Source organism: Ixodes scapularis, unplaced genomic scaffold, assembly GCF_016920785.2.
Source record: "Ixodes scapularis isolate PalLabHiFi unplaced genomic scaffold, ASM1692078v2 PGA_scaffold2__306_contigs__length_199485367, whole genome shotgun sequence".
Classification (NCBI taxonomy): Eukaryota; Metazoa; Arthropoda; class Arachnida; order Ixodida; family Ixodidae; genus Ixodes; species Ixodes scapularis.
This window is the reverse complement of record NW_024609857.1, coordinates 60,481,705-60,505,041: the sequence shown is the minus strand read 5'-3', so window position 1 is coordinate 60,505,041 and position 23,337 is coordinate 60,481,705. Positions and strand designations below refer to the sequence as shown.

Here is a 23,337-nt window from a genome sequence, read left to right as displayed (position 1 = left end):
TTATCGGTCTGAAAACGCGATGACTCCTAGCTTCTACTATGCTTTTTAAATACACCATTTTACTTGTCGCATCTCATGGTAAGTAAAAAGGGTCAGAACTCGTGCCGCCACGGCAAGGCAAATCTTTGTCGTGATGTCACGGATAGAAACCCTAAGAGGGCGCCACAAAACCATTATGACGTTGGATCCTGTGTGAGTAGCGCCATTGCCTTCGCTGTCTGGCTGCAGGACATAAACATATACTAACATACAGACGACCAAAACCTTGCAAGGCAATTGACTGATCGGTCTCTTTTGCCATGGCGATCGCCCTTTCGGTCTTTTCCAATCTTCGAAGTTTCGAAAGGATTGATTTGAACAAGCCGCGCCAAGAACGCTAAGGAGTGTCATCTCAGTGAAGGAGTTCCCCGCCACTATAAGCACCGTTGGTATTGGCAAGCAATTTATCAATCGTGCCTATCTAGACAGACCTCTTATAAAACCCTTGTTCGTCAAGGCAGAAAAAAATATTTTTCAATGCCGCCAAGCAACGGCGCTCCATATAGTGGAGGAGCGAAGATGCGTCCTTAATTTTTTAGCTGGTGTGTAAATAACAAAATCTCGGCATACAAGGAAAATGTTTATAAAGAACCTGTCCCCCGGATTTCGAATCTGTTCACCAAGAATGGAAAAGTCAAGAAGAAACTGCTCATATCATGCACCAAAATGGCGACCATAAGGGGAGCTTGGCGCAACTTTGTCAGGGTCTAGGGAATGCACCACATATAAAACAGAAGCATAATAAGCCTGTAGCTCCCAAGCTTAGAACAGTGCCACTAGACAGCAAAATGAGGACGTTTCCGAGAAAAGAGAACCGTGATTTTAGGCCCGGGTAAATAGGCTATGCATCGAAGAATGCTCAAACTCTGTGAGAATATGAGGCTAGTGATTCGGATAGATAGACCGAAAGCTTAAAAAAAAACAAAAAAAAACATTATATGGAATAAATAATAAAATAAAAAAAGATTGAGAAACACTAATTTTGTTTTTGAGTCGACGTCTACCTAAGCCCAGTTTCGCCAACTTGACATTGTGAACGCTTGCGGGATTTATGTCAGTGAAAAACACTTGTCAGCAAGAAAGAAAATATTGTTTTCTTTCTTGCTGACAAGATTTTACTTTTATTAATTTTTTTACTGAAATAGGTGCTACAGGGAGCCTACAGTGTCACTTCTTGTTTTGGCGATGTTAGGCTTAGGTGGACGTCGGCTCAAAGAAACTTTTCGCGTTTCTCAATGGACCTTTCCCGAGAAGCGTTTTGCGCACGCGCGAGCGCCCGATGCCAAGCGGCGGAAGTCGGCACAAAAAATCGAGGAAATTCAGAAGGAGGCTGTGGATCCGCGAGTAGAACACATAATTGCAGCATATATATGATTGCGTTACACACACACACAAAAAAAAAAGAAAGTGGACGGAAAGTAATACACGGCGTTTGGGTGGACGCCACGGATGCCCCTTTTTAAAGTCGCGTTGGGCACGTGCCGCAGCTCAGAGCGAATAAACTGGTAGCGTAGCTCCCATTATCGAATGGTAGCGCAGGAAGGTCACTTCTTCGATTTTCAGTTCGTGTAGCCACCACCTGGTGCCATCGGAATGCGGGAAAGGTCCGTTGTTTGATCCAAGTAACGTCATGTTTCTTAAACTTCCGCGTTGTTTCCCAACTACTATCACGCTCTCAAGGTGTTCGGTTCGAGCTTTCTGCATTGCTTATTTTCCCTGGCCGAAAAAACATGGTTCTCTTTTTTCCGAAAATTAAAGCGTCCCCCTCCCCTCCCCCCCCCCCCCCCCCGCCCCCCCAAGAAAAAGCAAAAACAAAACAAAACAACAACAACAACAACAAAGAAAATCACGTTTTTTTAAACAGCAAAAAAAAAAAAAAAAAAGAAGCATTGTTATACGTTTATGTTTTGCCCAAAAGTAGCGCTAGAGGTCTGAGCCAGGTGCTAAGGTTTCAACAACACTAACCGCTATCTTATGCAAAGGTTATAAACACATATTCTGAAACATTCAATGGGAACATGGTGCCGATTTTCACCCCGGTCTTCGGTGACTGGCGCCCATAGAGATGTATTCAAGAGGTCGGTCTGCCGCCATTTCCCCAATAAAACTTTCAGAATATCGCTCATAACTTCTTAAGGGGATAAGGGTCACTGCTGAAACTTTGGCGTCTGGTTCAGACTTCTAGCGTTACATTTTGATGGAGAATCAGCATTCGGCGATGCGTAGTTTTTTTGTGGGGAAAAACACACACACATGTACTTTCTTTCCTTTTTTTTTTTTTTTTGGGGGGGGGGGGGATTGTTTTTACTTGTGTAGCATTTCTAGGTCTTCCCCACTCGACTTCCGTGCCCAGATGTGCAAACTCGCTCCAGAAGATATGTGAACGGATAGCAGACTGCAATAATAAAACAAACATTCGTCGGCTTTAGATTTTTTTTTTATCATACAAAAAAGTTTTTTCGTTTTGTTGTGAAATGTGAACTGAAACTCCATCATCGTTCATACATTCATTAAAATCATTATTTATCGCGGTTATTTTTCTCGTTGCCAACCTCTCCTATGGCGTTCTGGGCGTTTTTTTTGTTCCCCACACCCCCTGGAGCGAGTTTGCAAACCAGTATGCAGGCGAAGAGCAGGCCGATGCAAAACATAGGAAACGCAAAACTGCCGTTTTAGTTCTTTCTTTTTTTTTTTTTTAATTTCATTAGCTTTCATTTAAGGTCTTAAAAATAGACATACATTTCTTTTTTAATTTGCAAAACGACGTTAGCGCGTTTAGTTTCAGGTACGTAAAATTTGAATTTTTAGAGGCGTGCTAAATGCGCTGATCTGTACAGCCGCACCGCGGCACCCTGTACTTTCGATAATTTCGAACATGGCGGGAACTTCGAATTCAGTCGGAAATCAGAGCTTGCTCTACGGTAAAGGGGGGGGGGGGGGGGGGGGGGGCGCTGTCTGCTGTTACCTACGGAAGACGTGCTTCGCATCGTCCCCGTATTGCTGATCGATTTATTGCGTCCAAATCATCGACACCTCGGAATTTTCGGTGCCAATCGAACGAGCAAGTCTTCCCGGTCACGGGGAGGTATCGGCAGTGAGTGAGTGTCGATTTTTGGCGATTTTGTGGGAGTTTGCGTGTTCGCCGGCCGGGTGGGGCCGCTAGGCCTAACTCGAGCACGTCGACATGGAGGATCCTCTCGGCGGTTCTACGGTGGATGTGGCCAAGAATGGCGGTCCGACGGTCGTCTCGATGGTCGGGGAGGACGTCGACCCTGATTTTTGTGCAGGCTGGATGCGCGCTCGGGCACGCGGGGGTACTCAGGTGGAGAAGGAGCCCAGGCCTAGTTCCTACGTGGCCCGGAAGGTCATCGAGAAGGTCGAGCGCATGGGGAGGATGCCGAGAGTGGGACTGGAGGGCGAGAGCAAGGTGGTGGTGAGGCCGCGAGGTGGCCTGGATTTGAGGAAGACGTCGATCGTCGTCGTGGCGGACGCAATCCGGGCGGTGGCTGGGATCTCGGAGGAGGAGGCCTCGTTGGATACGCAGTGCCCGAACGTGCAGCAAAATGTGGTGGTCATCAGTACGGGGAGCGACGCCAGGGCGGTCAAGTATGCTGCGGTGACGTGTATCTGCGTGGCGGGGAGGTCCTACGAAGTGCGGGCTTACGTCACGGCTCCCTTTGACACCGTCAAGGGGGTGATCCGTGGCGTCCCGGTGCACCATACGGCGGAGGAGATTGAGCGACTTCTCATCGGGCCCAGGAACCCGACGGTGCGAGCGGCGGAGCGTATCGGCTCTTCGGCAACGGTCGTGGTGATCTTTGGGGGTGACGTAGCGCCGCATCAGGTGTTCTACGGCGGGAGTGTGTTGCGGTGCTCCCTGTACAGGAAGCACTATGAGGTGTGCAAGACGTGTGGCCGTGTCGGTCATCGAACTGATGTGTGCCCAACCCCCGGCGTCAGACGGTGCTTGGGATGTGGCGGAACTCCGGACCCGGGACATGCGTGTAGTCCCAGATGTGGCTTGTGTGGGGGTCCGCATGTTACCGGGGATAAGGTGTGTAAGAATCGGTTTCGTACGCCGTACATCGTTCGTAGGCGGCTGTGGGAGAGAGCGGAGCGGGGTCTGTCCGGGGATCGGCCGTCTCCTCCCCCGCGGGGTTCTGCGGAAGAATACCCTAGGCTGGGGAGGTCTCGCTCGAGGTCGCGCGAGTCTGAGAGGCCGGCGGCACGTAGTCGCAGCAGGAGCACAAGTGATCAGGTCACGTGGGCCCAGGCGGTGCAGTCTGATCGGGGGGAGGTTGCTAAGTTGCGTGAGGAGAATCGTAGGCAAGCTGCTGAGGTCGTGGAGCTGAGAAGGGAGAACAAGAAGTTAGTGAAGACCGTGGAGGAGCTGAAGGCACTGGTCGAGGGCTTGGTTCGTCGGCTGGACAGTTCGGCTCCTCCCTCGGGACCGGAGGACTCCGCCCCTCCCGCCAAGCGCAGGAGTGTGGAGGCTCGCAGACGTAGGGGGGAGGGTGTTGAGGACAGGTTTAAGGAGATTGAGGGCCGTGTAGGTCTGGTGGAAGACGGAGTGAAACAGCTTAACGAGAAAATGGATTCGATCATGAAGGTGCTAACGGTGATGCAGGGTACTTTACAGCGAAATTCAGAGGGACAATGGCATCAACCTTAAATATCTGGGTCTGGAACTGTAACGGTTTTAGGAGTAAGAGGGCCAGGTTACAGCAGTACATTAAGGGTAGGGGGGTTAAGCCGGATGTGATAATGGTTCAGGAGGTGGTACAGGAGGATGTGAGTCTCCCCGGCTACGTCACGTACCGGTCTAGTGGGGGTCCTGCGGGCCGCCGCAGGGGGGTCTGCACGTTCGTGCGGCGGAGTCTTCCGGTCCTAGTGCACGAGCTTAAGGGGGACGAGAACGTCGAGAGGGTGTTGACCGAGGTGTTAGTGGGTAGATTGGGAGTCTGTCTGTGCAACGTGTACAGTAATCCGCGTTTCGGCAGACAGAGGTTCAGGAATCTGCTGCATGGATGTGCGCGTTGGGCCGATGGCAGGGGCTTAGTCGTTTCCGGGGACTTTAACGCTAGGCACGAGTTCTTGGGCCACGCGGCTACCACGGTCAAGGGGAGGAATTAGTTCCAAGACGCGGAGGAGGTGGGGCTGATCCTCGTCACGGATCCGGGGGTGCCGACGCGGCCCGCGCGGAACGCGATTGAGAGGGATACCACCCCGGACCTAGCCTTCGTGGACGCTCCCGGGGCGGAGAGGGGGAACGCGCTGGAGGATCTGGGTAGCGATCACCGTTTAGTGGAGCTCTCGGTTCCCCTGGCGGTTCGGAGGAAGGAGTTTAGACCCCAGGGGTTGGTGAACTGGGATGCCTTCAGGCGGCTGGGTCCGGAGGGGGAGATAAGCGATTTGGGGGAATGGTCCGCGAGTTTGGTGGACGCTGCCAGGTCGGCTGAGCGGCCCGTGGTGGTGGAGTCGGAGGATGTGGGGCTGGTGGATAGCAGGTTAGGTGCGCTTGTCGAAGCCCGGGACTCTCTGCGGAGCCGTTGGCGGGAACGGAAGAACAACCGTGCGCTGCGGAAGCGGGTGGCGCAGTTAAATGAAGATATTCGGAGGCACTGTGAGGCCCTGTCCAGGCAGCAGTGGGACGATGTGTGCAATAGGGCGGAGGGCAAGATGCATAGTGGAGACACGTGGAAGCTGCTGCGGCACCTGCTGGACGAGTCCAGGACGAGGAGCTTCCAGTGTAGGAGAATGGGGGAGGTTGTCGGTCGGGCTGTCAGGGAGCTTGGTGAGGAAGGGGTTAGAAGGCAGTTGTTGGATACGTTCCTTCCGAGTTGCGGCAGGGAGGTCCACCCGGAGTACACGGGGGTTGACAATGCCGAGTTGGATAAGGATTTCGAGCTGTGGGAGGTTAGGGCTGCCTTGCTGCGGATTAATCGGAGGTCGGCTCCCGGGCTGGACCGGGTGGATAATAAGATGCTTGGTAACTTGTCTGAGGAGTGTTTGGAGGCCCTGCTTGATTTCTTCAACAGGTGCTGGAGGGAAGGGAAGCTGCCTGCGGAATGGAAGAAAGCCAAGATGGTTCTTATTCCGAAGCGTGGGAAGCCACCGGGGCTCCAAAACCTTAGGCCGATCTCGCTCACTTCCTGTGTGGGGAAGATTCTGGAGCACATGTTACTGCGGAGGTGGCAATCCTTTTTGGAGGACAAGGGGGTCTTCCCGAGCTCGATGTTCGGGTTCAGGGAGGGCCTGGGGGCGCAGGACGCGATGTTGGTGTTGTACCACGAGGTGATTGAGCCGAGGCGGCCGGGCGCGGTTCTGGGTCTGGACTTGCGCAGCGCGTTTGATAGAGTCCGGCATTCTGCCATCCTTCGCGGCGTGGCGGATGCGGGGCTCGGCAGACGGAGCTATAACTACGTTAAGGACTTCCTGTCGGGCCGGACGGCTCGGCTGCTGGCGGGGGACTTGGATGTTGGTGAGGGGGAGCTGGGTAGTGTTGGCACCCCACAGGGCTCCGTCATCTCTCCGGTCTTGTTCAATTTAGTGATGGTGGGGGCCGCCCGCGGTCTCTGTGAGGAGGGGATTCTGCACTCTATATATGCGGATGATCTTACGCTGTTGTGCACCAATCGGAGGAAGGAGGTGGTGCAGGGTACGCTGCAGCGAGGGATCGAGATTATTGAGGAGGCGCTGATGGGTTCGGGGTTGGAGTGTGCTCCCGAAAAGTCGGAGTTGCTCGTGTGTTATGCTGGGCGTTGTAGATGGGATGAGATGCGGCTGATCGCCGGCGGGGGACCCGTCCCGAGGGTGGACGCTTTGCGGGTTCTGGGGCTATTTGTTCAGGAGAAGGCGGGTAATTCGGTCATGCTCGGGAAAATTCAGGGTAAGGTAGCGTCTGCTCTGCGCATGATCCAGAGGGTGACCAGCAGGAGGAAGGGTATCCGCGAGGCCGGTGTGATGAGGATGGTTCAGGCTTTTGTATTGAGTCACATCATGTACGTGGCGCCCTACCTTCGCTGGAGGGCGGGGGAGAAGAACAAGCTGGATGCCATGGTGCGCAGGGCTTACAAATCTGCGTTGGGGCTGTATGCCTTCACTAGCACGAAGAAGCTGGAGATGTTGGGTGTGCACAATACGATAGGGGAGATTGTCGAGGCGCACAGGGCTTCGCAGATTCAAAGGCTGGAGCGCACTGCGGCTGGCAGGGGGGGTTTTGAAGCGTGTCGGTCTGCTGGCGGAGGATGCGTCTGACGGCGGGGGACTGACGGGAGAGGTGATGAAAAATGTCAGGGTTAGGCCTGTGCCGAGGCACATGCATTCTGTGCGTGATAAGGGACGAAGGGAGGCCAGAGCGCAGGCCCTCTTCTGGTTGTACGGGCGACAAGATAGTACTGTATACGTTGACGCTGCCCTTCGAGGGGTAGTGGGGGTGGCTGCGGCTGTGAAGGCGGGAAGTGGGGAGGTGCTCTCCGTGTGAGTGTTAGAACTAGTAATATTTGTGAGGTGGAGGAGACGGCCATTAGTTTGGCGGCCTCCCTGCCAGGGACCAAAGTGGTCATGAGTGACTCTATGAGTGCGATAAGGAACTTTGCGCGTGGACGCGTTGGGGTGGTGGCCAAGAGGCTGCTGCGTCCGACGGGCGCGGTGGACATTGTGTGGTGCCCCGCTCACGAAGCGGGCAACGTGGATGCTGACCGAAGGGCCCGAGAACTGCTTGGCCGGGCCTTCGGGGGCGCCGCGGAGTATTTGCCCAGCGGCTTTGGGGAAGTGCTATGGACCAGGAGGGAGGAACGGCGGGTGTTCCCGCTGCCCCACGGGGATTTGGTTAGGGAGGATGCCGTGCTGTTGCGGCAGTTGCAGGTGGAGTGCGTGTTTACTCCTGTGGTGGGGCGCTATGTGGCGCCTGAGGTGTACTCAAGTGATAAGTGCGTGCTGTGTGGTACGCGGGCAACTGCGGAGCACGTGTTGTGGGACTGTGAAACTCGGCCGGCGGAGGCGGCCACGTCGAGTGGGCTTCCGCCGGACATCAAAGCCGGGGTGATGGCTAGTAGCCTGGACCTCCAGGTAGCGGTCGTCCAGCAGGCCCGGCGTCTACTGCGCAGGCAGGTCCGACCTCGGGCCCCCTGCGCTGGGGCGTCGGATGGTGTGGGCCGCACCGGCTAGGCTTGACCTAGCTCTGCAGGCAAATAAAGACGTTTATTCCTCCTCCTCCTCCTTGCTCTACGGTATGTAAGCCACCATAATCTACGTCTTGACTGGCTCGTATTTCGCGCCGCCCGTCGGCCGCTTCCGGCAGCGGTGGACGCAGGGAGAAGAAGATCTAGCTCGAGGTCGGCGGCGAGCAGCCCGTGACACAAGCCCACCCCGAGCGCCCGACCTGCATGCGCAGCTGCGAACACGCAACTCGTTTGTTCCGGAAACTTTCCGCGCCATCTATGAGGAAAAGGCTACAAATAAATCGGGTGTGAATCTCCCTTAAAGGTGTACTCACACGACGGGCCAAATTGCTGTTTTGGTCCGCGGGCCGCGCATCACGTGATCTTTCCTCACCGTTCTTTGAGGTCCGCCGGCGGTCCGCGCGCGCGCTTCTGAGAAATGCCAAAGCGACTTTCTCGTCCGGACTTTGGCGGCGGACCGCGGCGTTTTTAGTATAATTGAAGCGCTAAGTCTGGCAACAAGCTGACTTTTGTTGTTTGGATTGGAATCCAAAGCCAAAGTCGTTCTCTTTTGGCGCCAACTGTTGAAGACGAAGAAACGAACCTTTTGTTGTGCGACGATGCAACTTTTCACTTCATCGCGCTTATGGAGCGATTCCCCGCTCTGTGGGACAATAGTCGCGACGACTACTCAAATAATCATCTAAAGATGTCCCCATGGCTTTTTCGGCTTCCTCGTCCTCAACAGTCAACGCCAGGACCACCGCAGCCAAACGTCTTTTTCGTTCAACCTCCATCTTGGCTCCTTACAAATAGCCTCAAAGCAGCTCGCTGCATGCGTTCGGCGGAGTTGTGAGGTCGAGGGCCCGTTTGCTCTGTCGTCTGCTTTTTTGGTCCGCCGTGTAGATGCTCATTGCAGCCGGGCGGCCCGCGGGCCGCGCATCACGTGATCAATCGGTCCGCGGCCCGGTCCGTCGTGTGGATACACCTTAAAGGGGTATTCACACGAGGGAGAAATCCCGCGGATTTCTCCCCGGCACGCGCATTCCACGACGAAAACGTCAGGCTTTGCGATGTGCGAAAGCCTCGCGTTTTCATCTCGTTATACCCGCGTTTTAGTCTCGGGGTTATGACCCGATTTTTCTACTTCTTCCTCCGTAGCTTTAATCCTCAACTAAAATGCGAATTGTGAAATCACGTCGTTGCGACATTCTTCGGCACCTGTGCGATGACTCCTAGCTTCCACTGTGCTTTTCATGCACACCATAGAACTTGTCATTCCCCACTGACGAAAAGTTCAGTCAGGGCACTTATTGGCCACGAACGCGAATCTGGATATTCGTTGACGGATTTATTATTGACGAGCGCATACGTCCGAGTGACGCAGTTCCCGTGTCCAATGCGTGAGCTGGGTCGGCTGACGTCAGTTTGGCACCGCTGACGCGCTTTGGGAACCGCGGATGTATCATAGTGAAAAGGCGGAGAGCTTTCGAAGGAAAGAAGGTACAAAACAGTCCACTATATTTTCAAATGTTCGTACCGAAAAGCTGGCTGTTTACTTTCTACTGTCTTTCTTTTGGCCAACTAAACGATATGCGATTAGTAAAGTCACAATTTAAAATCGTTTATTCAAGCCCAAAATTCGTTTCATGGCCGCTTTAAGGACCTAAAGAGGCTATGATCTTAGGGAGGGAAAGCAGGCTCCAGTTGTTTATTTATTTTTATTTTTTGGCACTTCGTTTTAAGACAAAGGCATGAATGTCTTGACTGGTGCACGCATTTGGCAAGCTAGCTTGATAAGGTTTCTGATACATACACCAGAATAGCGCTAATAACTTATACTAAGAATTCCGTCGAAGACGGTCGTGTCTAAAGATGTCTGTATGAGAGAGAATCAAGGAATAGAGGGATATTTTCCTATAATAAAACTATTTTTAATAGCAATAAAAACTTATCATAGTAGCGAGATTTATTATTTCGGCTGTAAGAAGAGTGATCCAGAAAGTTTAGGAATGCAAGACCACTTTTATTTACTTACGGCTCTCTCGATTTAGTAGACTTCATATAGCGCGCACTATTTTCGGTGTTCTTTGAGTCCACATTTTAACGAAACTGTTTTCTTCGTTATATCTTGCTATTTCAAGATTTGTTTTTATTAGGCACCTTAGTTTGATCTGATAAGGGCGTCAGGAAACTACGCAAGAAGCTTAGTCCTGCATTTGTGATTCGTGAATTGTGCCTCTTTATAGGCATACCGGTGGGTGCGAGATAATTTTTGTCTAAAAATTCAACAACATAAATTGACAAAAAACGACAACGGGGTTTAATATCGACCCCTGAAGAAGTGTAAATACGAAAATAAACTCTACGTTCCTTCCCTTTACTGTTTTATATGTTTAGATCATTGGTGATACTGTTTTATTTTCTTTCCAATGAATCGTGGGAGTCAGTTCATTATATGCAACACGCCGCTACTATGTAAAGATTATATTGCAGACTCCGGCCAGATGATGCATACACTTAGGAAATACTCCAAACTCTAACCAACTTGAACTCTAACCAACCAGAGAAACCTAGGCCTGTCACAGTAAGGGACGCAGCATTTATTGTTTTTTTTTAGGACTGGTAGCGCCGGTGTACCGTTCGGTGTACCCTACAGTGTCCAGTACAAGGTATGAGAACACCTGAACCCGAACGAGAAGGTTCCACGGTCCGTCTTTGTGCAAGGTCATATCGGGTTGGACCCCAGAACCGAGCGGACGAAGCTCATGAACTCTGGCAGGGGCCCCGGATTCTCGAGTTTGTCCAACAGAACCAAGTGCGGGTTCTCCTCGGTCGCGAAGAGAACCTGCACCACGGGTTTCCCTTCACCTTCGCAGAACACCTCGAAGAACACGCTGGCACAAAAGCAGGGCCGGTCGTCATACGACTGGTTGAACAGCTTCAACACCGAAAACAAGCTGGTGTCCGAGAGTGAGAAGACGTGTAGCTTGTCCGGTCGATCGACGCTGGCCTCAAACTTTAGCGAGAAGGTGTCCAGGATGCACGTGAGCACCGTTCTAGCCATGCTAAGCTCGTGGCCCGAAAGCATCATACCAAACATCTTGCGCTCCGCCCACAGGAAGTCGTCCCAGTGTGGCACAGCCCAACTTGGCATCGGGTTCCCGTTGAGCGTGTTGGTGATCAAGCTGTCCATAGCTAAGAAACGCTTGGATCTGTCCTCAGTTTGCGCGCCAGCCTTGTTCGCAACGAACTCGAGCATGTCGCCCAAGGTCTCGAAGCCGCCTTTAGCCGGATGCCGTACAACGGCGTCGAAGTTGTCACGAAGGCTTTCCTCGAAGTGTACGTAGTAACTGGTCGGGTCCAAGACTGGCGTGGCTTGCACACCTAGCCCCCGGATGATCTCTTCGATGCTGTCACGGCAGCGGTCCAGGTAGTTATGGGTAGCGAGCACTTGGCCCGGCTTGTCTGCCGACAGAAGGGTTGCGTAGCGGGCTCGCAGGAACTGTCCCAAGCGGAAGGCCTGTTCGTGGCCCTTGGACGTTAGCTGGCCGCGTTGTTCCGGGTTGGACTTAAGCAGGACCGTGCAATCGGTGACCGGCGTTCGTTGAGCGTGACGGCTGATGACGAAGGCGTACAGGATGTTCTTCGGACCCTGAGAGGCGTGCACATTCTTAGGGCGGCCGTCCGGACGCGACATTGTCACTGCCCACGATGTCCAAGGTCTCTGCGCCCCGCTGTAGATGGATCGGTCGTCATGACGGCCAGGCGTGCGTGTGATCTTCTATGTCCTTCACTCGGCTCTCAGGAAGACGGTGTTCACTGGTTCGAAATCTGCTCTGTGTATTTAAAGCGCTTTCTCTCCTTCTTTCCTCTTTCGTTCCTTTTCTCTCCTTGTCTTTTTGAATTTCTTTCTTTCGTGCTCTTTTTTTACTTATCTCTTCTGGTCCCCCTCTGGAACTTATCTTTGGACAGCAGTGCACTTAAGTTTCGCGTCCGTCGTTTTTAGTCTGACGTGTTTCACTGCAGCCATCACTGATTGAAACTGCTGGGAGAGCATGATATCACCACTGCAAGACCCTTTCCTATCAGTTTAGACAATGCCTTTTGTACTAAGTACAGAAGGCGTTGATTTAGATTAGAGATGCCGCGAAGTTCTTGCGAACCTCAGGTTCGAAATTTTCGCAAAGTTCGAAATGTCAAACTTTACGAACGGCGATGATCAAACTTACGAATTTCTGGAGCTGAGAAATTCGATTGTCTTCGAACTTACAACTTTTTCGCGCTATAAAAATCGACATTTTTGACCTTTTGAATTTATCGCGTCAAGAAATTCGCCGATTATCGACCTTTCCACACGGTTGGATTCGAAATTTCGGCGAACGTCGCACGATCTGAACAAAAGTTCGACAAAATTAGAACCAAGTTAGCCTCCGTAGGTTCAAGGCTACAAATATAAATGACGCAAGATATTACCAATGTATGAAGTGGTGAAAATTGCACTTAGCCGATGGCGCCCCGAACGACTCGCTGTTAGAGCGCCGAACGATCACTTTGGAGCGGCCTCGGCCTCGTACCTTTTAAGGCCCGTTCACACTCTTGCGACCGAGTACGACCGAGAGAGACCAGACCGGTTTTTAATCCTCTTGCGACTTCTTAGGACCGTTCGCGCTGCTGCGGAGCTGGTCCTAAGAAGTCGCAAGAGGATTAAAAACCGGTCTCGTCTCTCTCGGTCGTACTCGGTTGCAAGAGTGTGAACGGCGCTTTACAGAGATAGCTGTGATGGGCACTTCTCAGCGTTGTTGTAGTCGGCGTTATCGGGCGTCCGTCGTCGATGTTGTCAAATCCTTAAAAAGAGCGCCCACAGCCACGCGGGATCGAACCTGGGTCTACTGCGTGCGAAGCAAAAGCGTGCACCTCTGAACTACGCCGCAGCCGTCTGTTTTCTTCCTCAGTAATACTTGAGTTACGCAACAGCGTTAACAGGCCGCTTTATACTTGGGGTTTTTGTAGTATTCGATTCCCACTGGAAACAAAGAAAAAACATTAACAACGGCGTTGTAGCACTGTCAAAACCAAGAGCTCGTGCCGGTCAACACGCTTTCACGTGCTCAAAAAAAAAAAAAAAAAAAAAGTGTTTTGAGCAAAATGGTCAAATGATTATTTTTGTTCCAACCACAGAGTTATTGTTCCAACCGCTTTTGATCCCGCATCCAACGGTACCTGAACGCGACGCCGACGCCCAACAACACCGCCATGACGTGTCGCAGCTGTCGCTCTGAAAGCACCGTGGAAAACACAGGGCTGCTGAATTTATTTTCGGCTTCCAGGTTTTTTCGTGGGTTGCCCCAAGGTAACCTTTGGACCAACAGATCCCTGATCTGCAGCCTCGAAGTTCAACCGAGGCGCCTCGTTGGGGACTCCTTCATAGCCCCGCTTTTCCTCGAGTAAGCGGTGGGTTGGGAAAAGGCGCGCAGATGCGCTAAAGCGAACGCTGGATCCGCGCCTATTTCGTTAGCATTAGTAACCGGCTGCATTTTAGAGCGGTTAATATCTACATTCATCGAATAAAAAATGATCCAAACAGACGAAACATGGGCAGCCCGATTACAACGGGTCGTGACTTGATAAGCTGTATTCTCAGGGGCGGGGGGTCCCCTTATTTAGTATGGTTGCGTTCTCCTCAACCTTGAGTTATGTCGGGGTTGCTGTGCCTGTGCCCAGTGCTTCCTCTTTCATACGGGTCCCCCCGCTGAAAATAAACGCCCAGAGCAACTGAATATATTAGGGAAGCCAAGATGCCTTTAGTCATATCATATGCGTTGTCCCGTATATTTAGTTGCCTTATTGCAGCATTGCATTTTTGCGACGTTTGATAGGATTGCTACTTGTTTGCGAAGAAGTAGTAATAACGTTCACCTGGCCACCTCAGGGCTTTTGGGTGAACCGTTTAATCAGTTCGACGCTTGTTTCATAAGTTATGACAAACGTAAAGAAAATATGAAACACTTCTTAAAAAAAAAAAAAGAGTTAGGGGCGAATTTCGGATTATTTTTATCTAGTGAATCTGAATATAACGTTAGTTTTCCTCGAAGATGTAACTAAACACGAGACAACGCGAAGAACCTCCGACCACTGGTGACGTCATGCTAGGATCTTTGGACCACCAAGCGCGTGTCGCTCGTGTGGGCAGCGCGTGCAATTGCAAGCCTGCCAGGTATATTTTCCCGCACAGACGCAGTCGTAACGTTATTTCGGACCTTTTTTGAAAATATCAAGGGTGTTCTGGCTAAGCTTTGACCGGCGCTGAAAATGCGCGAAAGCAGGCATTCGGAAAACTCATAGTACGACGTCGAACCCCGGGAAGAAGGGGCTATAGCGGTACTTCAAAAATTAATTTCTGCAGCCTCCGTGTTCCAAAATGCAAACCAATCTCGATATTAGTGATCCTGAGGGTCAAATCAAGACGATTTAAGTGTTTTCCCTCAAATACAATGCCAAATCAAATTCCCGTTTCTTTTATTTCTTTATTTTTTAGGGGGATTTACCCGCTTGTCACTCAAGGGAAATTTCGCTACACAAACAAGAGTTTCAGGAGTGCACCAGAGAACCTGTTTGAGATTCAATAGCAAGACGTCATGAAGGTCGTACGACCCTTGAAATTTCCTTTGAGACCTCCGAAGATTTTAATAAAATTCATAAATATTACCATTTTAACTGTCTTGAGCGTATTTTAAGGCACTTTAAAATTAAAGTTACTTAGGGCCGGTTGCACCAACGTCGCTTACCTTGACCCAAAGCGGCCTTTTCCTAAGCCGGCTTAGCGCCCTAAACCGAGCTCGGATAAGCACGGGTTTAGGTAAATGCCGGTTGCACCAACGTAAACTCGGGTTTACAGACGCGCCCGTAGCTAAACGCTGGATTTGCGTAGGGAATCTAGGGACAAACAGAGCGATCTAGGGAACGCTCAGAGGGAAGAATACGATTGGCGGAGAGAAATCACGTGATCTAAACAACTTTTTTTGCCGCGGTCGGCGGCGGCGTTGTTCTTCGCTGTTTTCCTACGGCGAGTAGCAGATGAAACATTGTTTGATTGAACAACTCTGACACCGACTTTTGTAAACTTGACAAAAACATAATTGAAAGCTTGAAATAAATACGAAAGATCTGTACATGTGTCTACGTGTGGTTTCTTATGGATGCTAGCAGACGACTGCCACTGAGAATCATTTCACTTCTTCCCCCCCCCCCCCCCTCGAAATGAAGGAAACGACGCGCAACCGGGCTCCAAATTTCACTGAACGCGAGAAGGATGCATTATTAGACCTATTGGAAGAATTTAAGAATAATGTAGAGAGAAAAACAACCGATAAAATTACAACGAAAACCAAAAACCGGGTATGGAAACGAATTACGCTAAGATCCAATGCCTTCATGGGTGCTAGGCGATAGGCGCATCAACTAAAAAAATGTTACGGAAATATAAAGAAGAAGGCCCGCAAAGACTTGGCCGCTAACAGGCTGGCCGTGAGGGCCACTGGTGGGGGGCCCTGCCCAACGCCTCTTAGCAGAACAACCGAAAGGTTGACAGCCTTCATCGGGCCGCTGCTGGAGCCTCTGCCGAACCCCTTCGACTCTGACGCTGTGCCTTCTGAAGGTAATTCAACCTTGGTCATTCCTAGCTTGTATGCCCTTCCGTAGGCACGTATAAAATAGTTTTATTCCTATTATTTTCCGTCCAGTGCACGAAGAGACACAGAGCATCACAACAGAGCAATATTACCTGCCGTGGGACCCTGAGTTCGAAGTCTCGAACCCCAGTTCACAGGTAAACATATACTCGAGAACACACGACTAGGAGGCCGTATTTTTTTCCCCTAAAGTCATTAAGACTGAAATTAATCCTGTACCTCCCCCCCTCTTAATTTATGTTGTTCTAATAATTAGAATTGCTTTAGCAAGCTCAACAGCATGGCTGTGGAGTTTAGAAAGAAAGCTAGAGCAACCCCATATCCGAATTTCGCGGTCATAAATAGCGTACCGGAAAGGGTAAAGACCGGTGATTAAAAAAAATATAGTTAGTTGGGGTAGCTCAAAAAATCGCCGGAGTGCCCCTCTAACCGAGCGTAGAGATAAGCCAGTCAGAAAAGCAAGAACGTATCAATAGTGTTTACCATAGGTGATGTTTCTTATTTGTTTTTATGCCTACCTTCAAAAAACATGTTGCCGAACAGTTCGAAAAGGGAGTTGGTAAATCTGTTGAGCGTTCTTGGTTTTCCCATGGAAGGCAGGAGCTTCAAAAACGTCAAAAGAACCAGCGATGTCGGCAGACCTATGAGAAAGTTGCGATTACTTTGCACGCCATGTGATAGGGCGCTAAAAAAAAAAAACTAGAAAAACATCATAAAGTACGCCTGAAAATTAGAGAGCGCACTTGGTTTATTACAAGTTTGAAACACGTCTATCAACTCAATAACTTGAATAGTAAAATGTGCTGTGAATGTTTGATTCACACGATGAGAAACCGAAGTTTGCTGGCCTTCGACGTTAAAAAAGTGGGGTCATTCAATATCAAGTGAGCCTTAACACAAGAAAACTTCAGGGTAATCCAACACATTAATGCAGAAGAGCTGCGTGGTATAAAAAAAAACGCAAATTCATTGATGAAATCATTCGCACATCCTGTCCCAATAACTAAATCTGCACATGCAGTCAAATTTTTCCATGGTGAACGGATGGAAAAATCGAAGTTGATTTTGAGGCGAGGTCTTTTTGTTATTTTGCTTGCGCGTTCATGCGCAGAATATGGTTTGGGCTAATTTAATGAGAATACATAGGTTTAAGATTGTTAATAGACCGATCTCACCAGTTTCACCAAGCAGTTTGGTTAGGCCACCGTGCAGCCACCTTTTCGAAGCTATACACGTGCAGAGCCCAATACGGTACGAGCCCTTTTGGGCACTGGCGACTGTCTCCTGCGAACTAAAGTTCTGGCGGCTTGAAGCATGCGCCCAATGCTTAGTGAGATCCGTCTATTAGCCAGCGGTTGTATTTTGAGCTCATATTTTATTCATTCGTCGAAAGGTTGGCTCACACAGCACCGTTTCCTTGCGTTTTCTTACGTTACGTATAAGCCACCGAAACATCTGTGTCTCGAATGTCGCGTGCCAGACTATCTCCTTGAACTGGTGGCCACGCATAACATAACCAAGGGTGGACAGACTGAGGCTCGCGAGCCGCATGCGGCTCTTCGCTGGTCCAAGTGTGATTCGCGGCTCCCCCCTGTAAGCGTGCCTCCCCTCCTCTCCTGTGTTCCTCAAAAAAAAAAAAAAAAAAAAAGTTCTAGATGTAAAAATAATAATAATAAAAAAACTCACAGTCTTGGCAGCCTTGTTCTACACTACGTACCGCCTTTCGACGCATAGATGTGCCCAGTGGCACTGTTTCCTTTATTGTTTTAGAAAGACTTTTGAATCTTATACGCATCACGGGCGGCAGGGGCAGTGGCTGGCTAGCGAACCATGCATTCATCTTATAGAGGAACTATGCAATGAATGCATGAATGCATGCCATGAATGCGGAGACTTTCAAACATCCCTAAAATAGGGTGGATGAAAAAAGAGGTAAACTCTTTTCCGGAACAAGCATGCCAGTCGTCAGGGTCGTCTGGGAATTCAAAAACATAAATCAGCAAAATACTTGCCTAAAGTCAACTACTTAATTTTTATTAAGTTAAAATGAACATATGATTGAATGAGAAACTTGCTGAGTGTTATCAAAAACATTTAAATCAATCAATTTTAAGAGGACTTCAAGCAAAAGTGAAGCGCGGGAGAGCTAAAGTTATCCCTCGCGTAGCAGGTGCAAGGCCGATAAGGCAAAGACTAAAATGATAAAAAGGTAACCAACATATCTGACGACGTTTGCATTTATCAAATTACTACATTTATAAATATTTTTGAAGTAATTGTCACTGCAAGCGTTTCATTGTACTTAGTTTGCACTAGCCGATCATGCCGACCCCAGGACAATTGCCCATTCCTTAATTTTAATCAAAACTTTTTAAAGTTTTACCTGACCTTGAACAAATTTTATTTTGGAGTATACAAGTATTTTGGTTATCTTCAAATAATTCACCTGGAACTTTTTAATAACAACGAGAAACAGAAGAAACCCAAACCCTGATCCTTGATGCACTCTCGATGGTACAAAAAATTATGTAAGAATTAGATCATTAAAACATACATATTGGCTTCTATTACACAGAATACGATCCAGCTTACAAATTGGCCATATTTAACAATAGCAGGAAGTTTTAAGATAATTTTATGGTGAGATACTCAAAGAATGCGAGGACGCAAGTGAGCTTATGTATAGACCTTTCCAAAAAGAGCGCTCTGGCCGCCGCCATTTTGCGAATCGAGCGCCCCCTATCAGCCAGAAATTTCTGGCACCCGCCTGAGCTGTGGCAACCCGGTCAGGGTGACTCCCCACCTGCATTTTGCATTCGGAGTTCGCCGGCTTTTCTTGAAGTTTTTACTTTATTCGCCTGTTTAGAATGCTTACCCTTTGTATGTTATCTTCCACTGTGAGAACCAGGGAATACCAGGGCTCGTAGGCTGCTCGGCCTTCGCAAGAAACGAACGAAGAGAGCGACCGTCAAGCAGCCCATGACCCAGACAGTTCGACGTTCTTGGAGGATCATTTCCGTTGAGATAATCTCCAAAAAGCCTTCCCGGCTGTGTTCTGGGTCCTCGCGAAAAATAGCTGATAGGGTCGGGTCCGGGGTGTGGGAACGGAAGAGAAACTTTCGTTCATTTGCTTTGAAGCTGTGCAAAAAAGCTGCTCTCTTCTACATGTTCCCCAAAACGCGCCGGATTCCGTCCGATTGCCGCGAAGTGGCTATCGTCGACAGTGTATATTGGATATGCTGTGTTATTTGAGACCTTTCTCAAATCCTGTTCGGATAACGCGGCACCGTGGGGTACGTGCAATATATGTTGTTCGATTAATGAGACTCATTGAATTTCATGTTGTGGGTGGGGGAATATCCATGCAGTTCGGATATCCTGTGTGGTCAAATATTTTGACCTATATAGATTGACACGACTGAGTGTACGGTGCCGTAAAACGATGAACATAAAATGAAACAACCATTCCAGTTGCATTTGTTCTGTCGCGCACGGACTCACCGAAACAGCTTTCACTTCTTTGTTTTTGTTCGCAAAAATAGAGCACTGCTTTCTTAAAGGGGCACTCAAGTGCTTTTTGGAGAAGCTTGTTTTTGGAAGCATATTGTTTGTTGGGCTTCAGTCAATAAAAATGACCAGTTCTAAATGGCAAGGCGCCCTAGTAAACTCACAGCAATAGAAATACACAGGCACTATATCCTCTTGCGGGGTCCATCCCGTGTCTCCACCACCTCCATAGAATTCGACCAATAGAAATAGCGAACTGCGAAAAGATTGCTAAAGTTATTATTATTGCTCTTTTTAGGCACATGCACATTATATTTTGACAACAACGTCAAATCTTTGGCTGTAGGTGACGTAATACAGCTATTATTGTTTGAAAAAGAGCGAACTACGTTTTCTCCTCGCCTTGTTACGCGGGAGTGATGTGCCCACGCACATCACTCCCGGGTGTGCTACAGGCCAGCTGTAGCACACCCGGATCGAGGCACAGCCCCTCGAAATCCGGGTGGCTTGTCACGCAGCTCTGCCGGCCCTGCTGCTTGCGAACGGCGGCCGGGTAGTCACGGCAGCAGACACACTCTGCGACGGTTTCCATCGGCACGCAGAAACTGCATTGGCACCTTAAAACAGAAAACCAGCATCAGCTATACATATGAGAGGTATAATAAACAGCTCATCACCTACCAGTTGGTGCTCCCAAGCCGCTGGGTTGCGTCGTCGGTTTCGTCGTCTTCCTCCGGTGTCGACATTGAGCATCGCGATCAGTCGTCCGAGTCCGTCGCGTTCGAGGCATCGGCGTCGCGCGTAGGAGTGGCGTCGTAGGAGATTGAGCTGATATCTGCCGTCCGCCGAAGAATTTCCACCTCCAACGGTGTTAGATTTGGCAGGTCCATCTCCGCACGACGCAAGACCCGAAGTAAAGAAAATGAGTCCCAACGAGAATCCATCAAATACGCGCACATTCGGAAGATCACTCCGCCGGTTCGAAGGATCAATCCGCCGGGAAGCCGTCACTCGTGATTGGATGGCGCACGCCCTTCCCTGCTGCCTTCCCGTCCGACAGCGCCCCTGACGGCGTGCGCCTAGGCGCAGAACAGCGATCTTTGATTGGATTTTTAATAGGAAAATCGGCCGCCCTTGAATGTAATTTTGGGATTTCTAGGATGCTTAGAGCCCGCAGATTGAGTTATGACAATAAATAGACGATCTCAGAATCCACTTGAGTGCCCCTTTAAATACCTCTATAACTTATGTTCGCCACAGAACACAAAATAAAAAAGAAAACGCGGCAATTTAGCCTCCACCAGCGTCCGAAATTGCACCTACGCAGGCTGCCACAGCTCATTGACGAGAAACTCCACAGCTCAGCGCAGTCGGGCAACACTGACGTACACTCTCAAAACCGGGGACGCGCGCTGTAAATCGCTTCGTTCGAGACTGCCGCTGAAAAGGTCTATACTTTGCGGTGCTTTAAACAGAAATAAGTGCAGTGTTGCATTAAAAAAAATCGTTTGAACCGAACCATTATCTTTCAGTTTTTTTATTTAAGATGGAAGCTCTTTGATCGCAAGCACCTCCTGCGCGTTTTCGAATACTTCTTTCACCCGGGAAATTTGACGCTTGAACTGAAGCATATTTCTATTGACCCACGTATTTTTCACGTTCATTTTCTTATTTGTAAAAGGCACCGATTGCTCTACACACGTGTTCACAAGGTCCAAGAAGGACATCCAGAATTGTTCAACATTACCACCGAAGGGACCAGTATGGAACGTAAACCTATCAAATTATATTTCTTAACAGTCCAAGAAGCTAACATCATCCACTTGTTCATAGATTCGCGGATTATGGAAGAAGGTCAGCAAACATGGAACACATTGACAGCGTTTGGACTGAAAACAATAAATGGCGATCTCTTCAACAAACACTTTCGATTCGTACTCAGTAAAGCAGTGCCTCTCGCCCTTTTCTAGTCCGTTAGTGTTTGTGCCACTTCAATCGCCTGTCTAATTCCATAAACAGCAATCGCCGGCCCTTGCGTTTTGCAGACACGTAAATGCGGCAGTCACCTACGTACAATAAAAACACCGAGGCACCATGCAACGAACTAAGAATTTCGTTGCTATTCATACATTTATTTATTTAGTTAGTTACTCCCTCAGGTTGTAACTAACTCAGGGAAGTGGGCTAGAACGTCTTAATATCGTATATACAAAAATACATTTGTAGGATAACACATTAAAAAAACAAATGTTAATTATAAGACACAACGACATCAAACACAGCATCTTTAAATTCAGCGCTCTCGGTGATGCCGTCGATAAGCGCGCATAAACGAGGAAAACACAAGCTTAGAAACTAGAGAATTACCTGTCGATCCAGTGCAGCCACGTACTGGAAGACGTCCGTTTTGATTTGACGCCTCGTTTCGCCGCAGGGTGTCAGTCGGATGAAGTAGTAGAGTGGCAGGGGCATTGCAACTTCGTAGCGACGAAGAGTCGGCAAGGTGGGGCCGATGCCGATATCGCATTCCTTGGCAGAAGTGCGTAAGAGAAATAAACCCGGCAGGTTGCACATACTGCATTAAGTGGGGTTTTATATTACCGTAAGTAAAAAAAAAAAAAAAAAAAGAAAGATTACTGGAATTACAGTTTTCTAAAGAATAACCACGCCGTTTTCCTTCCAGATACTAGAATAGAAATCCGTAGAAGTAATACATACATTAAGAAAGACTACAAAACGAGTTTCCTCAATTATAGGGCAACGATTTTAAAATGATATATTTTACACGCTAACGGTTTGGTTACGTGCGGGCTAAACTACGGCGCCAAGAACGCGTCTTCGACTGACGTGTTGAGCGTCCTATCCTGCCCGTGCATAAAAGTTGTCCCAAAGTGGGAACAATGACAGTGGTGTCATAAAGACGAAGTTTCATATGCTAACAAATAGGGCGGAAACAAGCTGGTGAAGGTTTAATATTTTGGACCCCCCAGTGTCGGGGTTTTGCCCAAAATGTCATATGCTGTCAGAGGTTGTGGTCCTCTCGTTTTGTGATAAAAGTCCCCCTCCCCCCCCCCCCCTCTTCACCCCACCAAAAAAAAAAAAGAAAAAAAGCGCGAACGCGAGTGTTCTTGTTGTCGCGTAAAACCACCAGCATCGTGGTCGGCGACAACATGCCGCTTCTATGACGTCATCAGGGGAAAATCAAAAGACCACTTTTTCGGACGCGGTAAATCCACCAGTCAGAGATGGCTTCCAAGCACCATAGTGTAAACAAACTGGTCTGTAAAAGAACGACTCACCAATAGACGAAGTTATAATGGGATTGCCCAGTTACATTCATTTCAAGGCGCACAGGCTTATCCGAGTTTAGGTGCCGTAAGATTTTGTTGTCGGGTACTACACGAGCGCTGTGTATTTTGTTGTCATTCCGACGTTCTTGCAGTTGATAAAATGCAGATGTCTTAAAAATATATCTGTTCTTCATTTTTGCCGTTTAATTTTGTCTTTCTCATTCCAATTTCTTTCATAAACCACTTTTGAGAAACCGTACACATATACGCACGTTCCGCGCAATCTTTCGAAGCTGCCCTCCCCGTTGTCGGTAGGTACGTAGATCACGTAGCTGGAACAAAAAAGTTCATTCTAAAGTTCTAAATTCAAATCACATGTTTGCTGGGGTAGTCGAAAAAATTGAACGTAGCATCGTAAATATCCTCATGTAGGTTGCATACCGAGGCTAAATGCTTGTATATCATAAAAAAATGTTTGTCTACTATTTTATGCCCCAGGTTTTGTGATACAATATGGAGTTCATGACTCACGTTTTAGAAAACCAAATAACGAGATGAAGTAATTACGATTTCTCGAAGTTGATTGGCAAGATAACCAAGTCGTGCATTCTAACCCTCTTCTTTAGTAGACCGTGTCAATTCTCGCAA

At 49.0% G+C, this 23,337-nt stretch overlaps 2 protein-coding genes and 1 pseudogene across 2 annotated transcripts; 2 read left to right on the top strand and 1 right to left on the bottom strand.

The window, feature by feature from the left end:
- The first annotated feature begins 3,223 nt into the window (after window positions 1–3,223).
- LOC121836495 lies at window positions 3,224–5,155 on the top strand. Its single transcript, XM_042291406.1, has one exon. The coding sequence runs from the start codon at window positions 3,224–3,226 to the stop codon at window positions 4,709–4,711; it is 1,488 nt and encodes a 495-aa protein (XP_042147340.1). The 3' UTR covers window positions 4,712–5,155.
- An 845-nt stretch (window positions 5,156–6,000) lies between these two features.
- Window positions 6,001–8,254, top strand: LOC121836369 (annotated as a pseudogene).
- A 2,529-nt stretch (window positions 8,255–10,783) lies between these two features.
- On the bottom strand, window positions 10,784–12,007 carry LOC121836368 (testicular acid phosphatase-like). The gene has a single exon (XM_042291265.1). It carries the CDS (start codon window positions 11,899–11,901, stop codon window positions 10,930–10,932), a length of 972 nt encoding a protein of 323 aa, XP_042147199.1. The 5' UTR covers window positions 11,902–12,007; the 3' UTR covers window positions 10,784–10,929.
- Between the last annotated feature and the right edge of the window lie 11,330 nt (window positions 12,008–23,337).

What these genes read in the sequence shown, in the direction of transcription:
- LOC121836368 (XM_042291265.1), bottom strand. Translation starts at nt 11,901, where the DNA reads ATGTCGCGTCCGGACGGCCGCCCTAAGAATGTGCACGCCTCTCAGGGT.
- LOC121836495 (XM_042291406.1), top strand. Translation starts at nt 3,224, where the DNA reads ATGGAGGATCCTCTCGGCGGTTCTACGGTGGATGTGGCCAAGAATGGC.